The sequence below is a fragment of the Neophocaena asiaeorientalis genome, unplaced genomic scaffold (assembly GCF_003031525.2).
Source record: "Neophocaena asiaeorientalis asiaeorientalis breed wild unplaced genomic scaffold, Neophocaena_asiaeorientalis_V1.1 scaffold275, whole genome shotgun sequence".
In the NCBI taxonomy this organism is placed as follows: domain Eukaryota; kingdom Metazoa; phylum Chordata; class Mammalia; order Artiodactyla; family Phocoenidae; genus Neophocaena; species Neophocaena asiaeorientalis.
Window position 1 is genome coordinate 1,029,746 of NW_020173679.1, and position 9,537 is coordinate 1,039,282.

The 9,537-nt window shown below is 58.8% G+C and overlaps 1 protein-coding gene across 2 annotated transcripts in view; it reads right to left on the bottom strand.

The window, feature by feature from the left end:
• Positions 1–1,744: 1,744 nt before the first annotated feature.
• The window catches only part of NBL1 (NBL1, DAN family BMP antagonist), an 8,766-nt gene continuing 973 nt past the window's right edge, over positions 1,745–9,537 (bottom strand). The window contains exons 2-5 of one of the 2 annotated variants that reach the window (XM_024749688.1): positions 5,702–5,705; positions 3,850–4,038; positions 3,614–3,725; positions 1,745–2,214 (exon numbers count right to left, since the gene is read on the bottom strand). In XM_024749688.1, the coding sequence (XP_024605456.1) occupies positions 1,963–2,214; positions 3,614–3,725; positions 3,850–4,038; positions 5,702–5,705 (557 nt within the window). In that variant the 3' untranslated portion in view covers positions 1,745–1,962. Of the gene's footprint in view, positions 2,215–3,613; positions 3,726–3,849; positions 4,100–5,701; positions 5,706–9,537 lie in introns of those variants that run through there. The other variant, XM_024749687.1, reaches the window with a different exon arrangement.

A 9,537-nucleotide genomic window follows, 5' to 3' on the forward strand; every position in this document is an offset into this window, starting at 1 on the left:
CATGCAGGTGATGATCTCAAACCCACAGGGTCATCGTGAAGGGGAAGGGACTCCACAGTTGTCAAGCACCCAGCCCCGCACATAGTAGGTGGTCAGCAAATGGCAGTTACTAAGGTTATACCAAGAAGACTGATTCAGCCAGACTGCCTGGGTTCAAGTCCTACTGGAGACATTTCTCCACCCTGGGCAAATTACTTCATCCCGCTGTACTTCAGATGCCTCCTCTGTAAAACAAGGGCAGTATTTGCATCGCAGGGTGGTGGTGAGGATTCAGCGAGTTAATTGATATAAAGTACTTAGTACAGCACCCCACATCCTATATCAATTTGTAACCATTAGTTTTTGTCCGTTTCCCCTTCTCCAGAGGCCAAGCCAGCTGGAGTGCAGGGAAGGGCTGATGCAGAGTCACCGTGAGGGTGAAGAGGTGTCATGGGCCTAAGGGATCAAAGGTCAAAGACAGAAAAGGGGTTCTGGAGGCCCAACCAACGTATATGCGAGGCCAGAAACAGCCAAGGACGGAGGCAGGAGGTGGGGAGCCAGGAGCCGGCGGGGGGCACATCATGGCGGGAAGGTGAGGGCCACCAGGATGCGGGGAGGGGTGCTCAGGGCTCCATGTGCGTGCAGCCTGACTCCCGCCCCTTGGGGAGCCCTGAGTCAGCAGGGCTGCCCTGTGAGGAAGAGAACACAGGTGTTGAACGAATTTATTCATGAGAAAACTCGGGGTCCATCCTACTGGTTACAAGCTCCAGAAGCTCTTGTCGGAATAGCCGTGAGGGCCGGGGCACCCCCAGGCAGGGGGCTGGTGGGGCTGGCAGCAGCCCTGGGACAGAAGAGCAGACGCAGGCAGCTGTGGGTACTAAGGGGCGTTCTTCCCTGCCCGCCTGCCCAGCACCCCCCCCGGGGCCCCGCACCCCCTCTAGGGCTAAAGTGCGGCTGCGAGGAGTGGGGGGAGGGGACTAGGCAGCTGCAGAGCCACAGTGAACACAGCCGCCCCACGCGCCCTCACCCCTCCTCTTCCTCATTCCTTGAGGCTCATCCAGAATCCATCCCACCCAGGTCCCTCCTGGGAACCTCTGAGTAAGGGAGACCCCTCCCCAGTATCCGATATTCAGAAAGAGCTTCCCAAGAGGGTGAGGCTGGCTCCATCAGCTTTGAGGGGCCTAGAACCTGGGGGGCAAGGAGAGGCACTAAGATCTGGGAGAGGGCGAGGAGGGAAGGATGCCCTCTGGTCGAGGGCGTCATCCCCTCCCCCTGGCCCAGCAAGGCTCCTCCTCCCCTGCCTTCCCTACCCCCGCCCCCCCCCGCACCCCTGAAAGCCAAGGCAGGCAGGGAGCCTGGCTCCCAGCTCCAGGGCCGGGAGGCAGCAGGGTCCTGCCCAGGCCTGACTCCCAACCATGCCACTGAGGGAGGGCCACCGGGGAGAAGCTGCCCTGGGGATGGGGGTGCGAGGCCTTTGGGGAAGCCGGTGGGGCTGGAGCGTCCTGCTTCTTTCTGCCAGTGGTCTTCCTAGCCCTGCCTCAGGGCTGCCACTGGCAAGGCGCCCGACCTCAGCTCAGGGCCCGGCGCCACCATCTGCACCCTCAGGGCCCTGCCCCACCGAGGGGTCGTGCGGGCCTTGGCGCGTCTTGGACGGCCTCACCCCAACTCAGCAGCTTAGCCAACTATCCCCCCTCCCCAGGGCACATGTCTAGGAGGCAGAAAAGAAGAGAACCCCCCTCCGATAAAGAACCCTGAAGACCTCTGCTTCTTCCCCCCAACTCGCGAATATATTAAATTGTGCAGCTTGGCGCCAGTCCCACCCCCTTCAGATCTCCGTGGCAACCGGGAAGCGTTCCAAGTCCAAGTCTGAATCCAAGTCCATCCAGTGCCAAAGGGGGGCTTCAGCCGCTCCCCCAACTCTTCCCTGGGAGGGTGAGACCCCACATTCCACAGGGAACGAGAGGGGAGGAAGAGTCGGGGGCCTCAGTCCTCAGCCCCCTCTTCCTCTGCATGGGGGGCCCCAGGGGGATCCTCGGGCTCGGGGGGCTGCCCGCCAGGGTGCGGGTGGGAGTGGAGGCCGGGCTGGGAGCCCTGCACATCCTCGCCCTGCACATAGACGCTCAGCCCCTCGTGACTGGGCTCCTTGCCGCATGCCTGGCAGCTGCAGTGCAGGATCTTTTCCACCAGCTTGTCCACCCTGGGCACCTCCTCATGGCCAGGGCACTCCAAGGTCACCTGCAGAGGGCAGGAGAGAAGGGGAGAGAGGTTTCCAAGGGCCTGGGGCAGGCAGGAAGGCCCCAAGGGTAACACTCCTCATGGGACCAAGAATCCCAGAGACCCCAGAAGCCTGAGGCCACCTGGGACACCTGGGCCCGTCCAGGGGGAGGGGGGTGAGTCCCTGCAGGAGCCACCTGACCTGTCTCCTCACGTCCTGCCACTTTCCTGCCCATCCCCACAGTAGCCAGAGGGCACCTTGAGGGGACCCAAGTGGTCCGCCCCTGCCTGAAATTCCCCCCACCAGGGCTCCCACTGCTCTCGCAGAAAAACCGACTCCTGACTCAGGCCACCCAGGACCTTGAGGTTGACCCCCAGAGGACCTCTCTCTCCACCCCTGACCTTGCCCCACTCCCACCAACTCTGTCCTGCCTGATCTGCCTGAGACTTTGCACATGCCATTCCCTCTGCCTAGGAGGTCCTTGCCCCACCCATCCCCTCCCCACCGCCCTAGACTTTGCCCACTTAATTTCTACTCAACCTTTGGACCCGAGCCCAGACATCACTTCCTCAGCGAGCTCCTCCCAACACCCCCCCCCACTCCACCCAGCCAAGGCTCGTCCTGTACGAGCCCTGTTAGCGTTCACTCTTCCCCTGTTGTCACGCCACTAGCTGCCCTTTCTTTTTCCTTTCCTTCCTCCTTGTCTCTCCCTCCCTCCTTCCACAGGGCACCTTCTCCATGCCAGCTCTGGGGACACAAGGACAGGCATGGTCCTTCAAGGAACTCAGAGTCTAGCAGAGGAAACAGACTTGTCAAAATCACCCAAATGCAGATGAAAAACTGTGCGTGTGACAGATGCTCAAAGCAGAAGTACACAGTGCCTGGGGGATCAGGAAAGGGGTTCTGAGAAAATGATGCCTGAGCCAAGCGCAGAGGAATGACTAGGATTTAACTAGGGGGGGAGGAGGAGAAAGGTAAGCCAAACGGGGAAAAGAGCATGTGCAAAGGCCCTGCAGTGGTCGTAAGCGGACAAGATAAGAGAGACTGAAAGGAGGCGGGATTGGTGTCAGGGTCAAGCTAGTGACGAAGGTGAGAGGGGCAAGATGACACTAGAAGGCCTGGTGAGCCAGACCACGCCTTGTGGACAGGCCTTACGGGGTCTGGCAAAGATTTTGGTCTCATCCTATAACAATGGGAAGCCACCGAAAGGATTTCAGCATGTGACTGACATCAGAACAGAGCTTCTTGCCCTGTACATGCTGGTGTCAGACTAGTGAGCCATCACGCGGCAAGGACCATGTCTGTATCTCCAGCACGAGGCTCGAACCCTGCACACAGTGGGGCCTCACTAAGCACTTGTGGCCCAGACCGGCGCCGGCTCTGGGCGGAAGCTGGGCGGGAGCGGGCAGCCGTACTCACGATCTCCCACATGGACTGGGCCGGCATGCACGAGTCGCAGTGCACCAGGGACTCTGTAGACTGCGGGAAGGTATTGGGAACGCTGTAGCTGAAGCACTGTCCCAGGCACGCCCTGCGGGAGGAGAGCCCACCGCGTCCGTGTCACCACGGTGGAGGCGAGAATGGGCAGCCCTGTCCTCTTTCTCCCTCCCGGGCCCGTGTCCTCAGCCCTTCCACCCACCACCCCGGGATCCCACCTGTTCTGGATGGACTTGGCCTCACAGCCGCTGTGGCCCACGATCTGGGTGATGTTCTTGGCCTCGCACCAGGCGCTCTTATCCGGGAACAGTGCCAGCTTGTTGATGGGCGGTGGAGCAGCCAGCAGCATGGCGGGGAGGAGAGCCCCCACCAGGACCCGAAGCATCGTGCCCGTGACCTTTGGAGCCCTTGAACTGAGTACAGACTGCAGGTGAGGCCAGCAGGGTCCAGGAGGCTGGGCAGAGGGCAGGGGGGCAGCGGTGTTACAGCGTGGCTCTGACTGCCTGGGTTTAAATCCTACCTCTGCCACTTACTAGCCAAGCACAATCCTGGACAAGTTATTTCTCCTGTATGAACCTCAAAACTGGGGCTGCTAATCGTACGCGCATCAGATGGGTATCATGGAGATTAAACAAGGTATTTCATGAGAAGCCCTGAGTGGAGAGACTAGCAGATCACACACATCCCACATGTGTTAGTTATCTTTACAACTTACTTTGTAGCTTTGAGCAAGTTACTTTTTATCTCTGTGCCTCACTTGCTTCATCTAAAGGGGGATGGTGATGCTGTGTGTGGCAATGATTATTGCAAGTACTGAGCCAGACACTCAGTTTCCAAGCACCCCGTTGAGTATTGAACAATCATTAGCTCCCTCCTCACTGCGATGTTGTGGGTCCTCGAGGGGCTGGCCAGCCAGCAGGTCTCCTGGACATGCTGCCACGGTTGTCAGCAAAGCTAACCATCTTCATGTCACTGTGAATTCTTGTGCCACCTTGGATGCGTGGACCTCAGGTGAAAAAACGAGCCCCAAACTAGACTGTACTTCTCGTTTGGATGCCCCATCAGAGCCCCAAGCCCTGAGTCTACACACACATCACTATCTCCAGCTCCAACCTCACACCTGAGTCAAACAAGAGGCGAGGCAATCCAAGCCAAGGGCTTGACCCTCTGTGAATTGGATGGAGCGAGGCACTAATAAGGCAATACCAGAATCTGCCAGGAGATGGCAGTGCAGGGCAGAATGTGTGTCGCAGGCTTGGACTCAAAGGGGATTTTCCCAATGTTCCCCAACTTCATCTTCTGTAGGTTTCGCCCACTCTCCCACTGCAAGAACTGTGGAGGAGGGAGGCTTCAGAGAGATTCGGAAATGAGGGCAATGCTCACAAAGGGGTCCTCTGGGGGCAGGACATTGGGGAAAAGGCACTGGACTGGGAGTCTGGAATCCACACATGCTGTGGGACCCTGGACACTGTGGCCTGTGTCCCCACCTGTGAAATGAGTGGGGTGCCCTGGACTGGTGGTTTCCAAACCTGGTAGAGCGTCAGAATTCCCTGAGGACTAGTGAAGTGAAAGTTCTAGGGTGGGGTGGGATTCTGCATTTTCTTAACGAGCTTCCAGGGTGGTTCTTATATGCAGGCCAGGCTTAAGAAGTGGTCCAGCTCGGTCAGACTGGGATTCTGTGTCTTGGGACAGTCCCCAGAGGGGCCTGGGTGGGGCCGAAGTGGGAGCAAGGGCCAAGTATGGTCCCACTGGTCCCACAGATGCCCAGTACTAGTCAGGCTGGCTCAGGGCTGGAAATGCCATTCCGAACAACGCTACCCTCAGCCCACCTTCTGCTGGAGTGGCGGGTATTTGGTAAAAAGTCAGGAAGTGAGAGGTGATGGGGGGTCTTGCCCGCTCCTGCAGGCTAACTACGTGGGCTGACTCAGCTGGGCTTGCAAGGAGGGCCCAGGCCGGCCTGCGGAGCTGTGAGCGCCTCTGCAGCGCCCCGTTCTCTCTATCCAGCGAGCTCTGCTCAGGTCCTGCCCCTTCTCCCTGCAGGAGGTCTCCGGAAGCAGAGACAAGTCCCACCTCACTGGATCTCAACGCCTGGGTGACCCCCGCTCCCAGCCCAGTGGGGAGGGGTGAAGCGGGGAGAGCAGTGGGAGGTGAGTCCAGACCGTCTGCCCCATCCCAAGGGAGTCTGTGTCAGGACCCAGGCTCTCACCCACACATTTCCGGTCTCACTCACAAGGTGGACAGCAAAGCCCATGTTTTCAGTACAGCCACAACCTAAGAAAACAGAATGGACTTGTTCCTAACCGGCAACCTAATTTTTCAACACCCTTAGCATCCAGGAGGCTTTCTCACCCCACCAGGTCCTTTTCTGTCCCTGGGGAATCAGCCTCTGCACCAGGGTCTGACCACCGTAGCACACCAGCGGAGAGGAGACCCACCTAAGGCCAGAGCTCCCTGGGCCTCCCCAGGCGAGACTGGCCCCTAGAGACCTCAGAGAGGTCCGGGGACTTTTGTCCTATGCCTGACCCCATCAGGATCCCTCAGGAAGGCCAGGTCAGGTGGGGCAGAGGGTGATGTTAGGTTTCCTTAGGCTCGGGAACGGAGCCTGAGGTTGTAATGAAAGTAGCCTGGAGATGAGCGCTGGGGCCGGTTTGGGGTTTGGATTAGGAGAGGTTAGGACTGACGCTATGGGCCAGGCTAAGGGGGAGCGGAGCTGAGATGGGGGCTGAGGTTAATAACAAGGTGTAGTGGGAGATGGGACACCGGTGAGTGTTTCAGGGGAGTCACTGGTCTGGAGGGTGAGGACTGGTTATCATGTGTCAGCTTGTAGCCGACGCCGAGGGGAAGTGAGATAAACTGAGGCAGAAGGCCACCTCCCTTACCTACCCCCCTCTCTAGGGCCCAGCTAAAGGTCAGCTGGGCCCACAGAGGGGGTGCTATAACCCAACCCACCAGGTCCGGCCTCTCACCAAGCCCTGGCTGGGACCTCAGAGGAGGGGCCAGGCCGCGCTCAGCCTCCCCAGGCCAGCAGCCCTGAGCTCCAGCCGAAGCATGGCCCCGGGAGCCTCTTAAGTTCAAGTCCCAGGCCTCCCACCTAGGAGCTGCGTGACTTCCGGAAGTACAGTCTGCCTCTCTGCACCCACCGACCTCAGCCCTAAAACGGGGAGCAGAGCCTTTTCCTTGAAAATGACTGGGAGGATGCGATGAAAGTACCCAGCACCCGGCACCCGGCAGGGACCCACCTCAGGCCAGTTCCCTTCCCCCGGGGGGATGGTGGGGAGGCCTGGGCTGGCATCAGAGCCAAAGCTGGACGCTGGAGCAGGGAGCCGGGGGGGATGCAGGGCCGGTCTCCCACACACACCCCCGTCCAGCCCCCAAGAACCCCTGCTGGCCCCCCTTCACACTGGACTCAGCTCTTTGCTAGCAGGTTTTATTTTTTGTTGGCTTGTGTTTTGTTTTTTCAGGCAGTAGCTCAGCTGATTTTTTTTTTTTTTGATCCAGCAGTCGGACCTTCCTTCCTGAGACTTGAGAGCCTCACCCAGATTCTCATCCCTTCCTCCCGCCCTGAAGGTCACACGACAAGTCACGGGAGTCCCAGAACGCCAGGGCGGGAAGGGGATCCCCCAAGCCGATCCTCTTGCTTTGCAGAGGGGTTGTCCCGAGGCCCCCAGCAAGTCAGGCCAAGCAGTGCCCTTCCCCAGGCCAGGCGGTTCCCTGCAGTTTGACAATGGTTTACCAGGCACCTTCTAGGAGGGCGGAGAGGGCAGCGAGGGTGGGGGCCTGGGGAGCTCAGAGCCTGGAGGGGAGGTCGAGGGAGGTGGGTGAAGAGGAAGCAGCTGTTCAGTGCGGGGCAGTCAGACAGCTGGAGGGGCCGGGGGAGGAGAGATTCTCAATTCTGGATTGAACTCAGGAGTACAATTAGTTACCCGTGGTTGAGGGAGCTGCACGGGCAAGGCCAGAAAGGGGGTTTACGGGTATCAGCCCAGCACAGCCCTCCCAGCCTCCTAGTAGTAAGAGCTGCTGCTAACTGTGGGCCAGATACCGTTCTAAGGCTTTTATGTATATTCACTTATTTGGTCCTTATAACAACCCTAGGAGACAGATATGGTATCTCCCCCATTTTACGGATGAAGAAACCGAGGCACTGGGTCTGCAAAAGAGATTTGCCCAAGCTGACACAGTTAGCATTCACTAAAGCTAAGATTTGAACTGGACAGCAGCAGGGTAACCACCAAGAGTTTCACAGAAGAGGAAGACAGGGCGACGGGGAATGACCTGGAACAAGCAAGAGGCTGGGGCTTCCCGCCCCAGCAGCTGCGTCTCTTACCCGTCAGCACTCCGGGGCTCAGCCACAGCCAGGGTTGGAAGCACGGGCGCCCCATGGGGCAGAGTTCAAATCCCAGCCTGGACTCCCCGTGGCCAGCCCCTGGCTCCCTGGAGCCTTGCAGAAGGTACGGCGCCGCCCTTCCTCCGAGTCGTGGGGAGGCCACAACCAGGGCACCCTCAGCCCAGGGTGGGTACCTTCCTATCACCCCACTGTCCACTCCCCAATCCAAGCCCTCCGGATCCTCAGAGGCCTTGTGCCGACACCTGACACATCTGAGGCTGCCAGCAACACAGAGAGAAGGCCCCTGGGGCAGGGGAGGGGACACAGCCGACCCACTCCAGCCCCGTGGAAACTGAGGCACAGAACAAGGAAGTGCCGGCCCATGTCTCCCACGCAGGGGACGAGGGCAGTGAGCAGACACAGGACACCTGCCCCGGCAGCTTCCTGGGGAAGGACGGGGGTGGGGCAGCAAGAACTCAAGCTTCGGGGTCGGGCCTGTGGAGTCCTCTCTACGTTTCACGCTTACCAGAACCTAGCATCTTCCCTGAGATGCTTGCCAACAACTCAGAAGCCCGGGCCCCAGCCCTAGATATCCCGACCCCACACTCTGGGTTGTGGGGTGCAACCCAGGCATCTGTATTCACTCCCACATGATTCTGAGGACCAGCCAGGTCAAGAGCCCCCCAACTCCCCAGGGAAGGGTCCCCCGTAACAGCAATGCAGACAGGGGTCACCCACCCCACTGCCTAGGCCTAGTGCCTGGAATCAAACCTGAAACTCACCAGAGGGGCCTAGATTTCAAGGAAGACCTCTGGCCCGTCCGCACCTACCGTAGAGCACCCATTGCACAACAAGGAGTCGATTTAGTAAAACAAGTGAATAATCACCCTCCCCTTTCCTCTTTGGGATAAATCTGAATATTCAGGGTCCTTAAGGCCAGGTACACCAGAATGTTCTTGGTACAAAGGTCCACTCACCCCCAAACACACACACACGCACACACACACCAGGCCTTCGGTTCCCAGCAACCAGCCTGGTGTGGGAGCAGCTGGAGGGCAGGGCCAGCAAATGCTTAGAAGGCGGCAAGCCTCTCCCCAACTTTAACTTCTGCTTTCCGAAACCTCCTCTGGAAATCCTTCCCACCTAAGGCCCCAGCGGATTCAGATGGAAGTTTCTACCTGTGGGCTCTGGTGACGTCTGGATTCGCACAGAAAGCATGTGGGGTGTGGGGTGGGTTATTTTTCAAACTGATCAGACCAGATGCTCCCAGTCCCTTCCTCTCCCTGTTCTCCCCCCACCCCCTGCCCCACCCTGACACACACAAAGGGCCGGGTCTGGGTCTCCTTTATTCACAATAGACTGTGACAGACCCCAGTTCAAACCCTAGCTCAGCCCCTTTAACTTTTCTGTGCCTCAGTTTTCTCACCTGCAAAGTGGGGGTAGCTGCCTCTTAGGGCAGTTGTGAGAATTGAACTGAAGAGGGCATGGAAATTTCAGGAGAGGACACCTGTCACAGGATGTCCTCAGCAGAGGTCACTACGAGTGCTAGCTTTGAGTCACCCAGGGCGGCTCATCCTCCCTA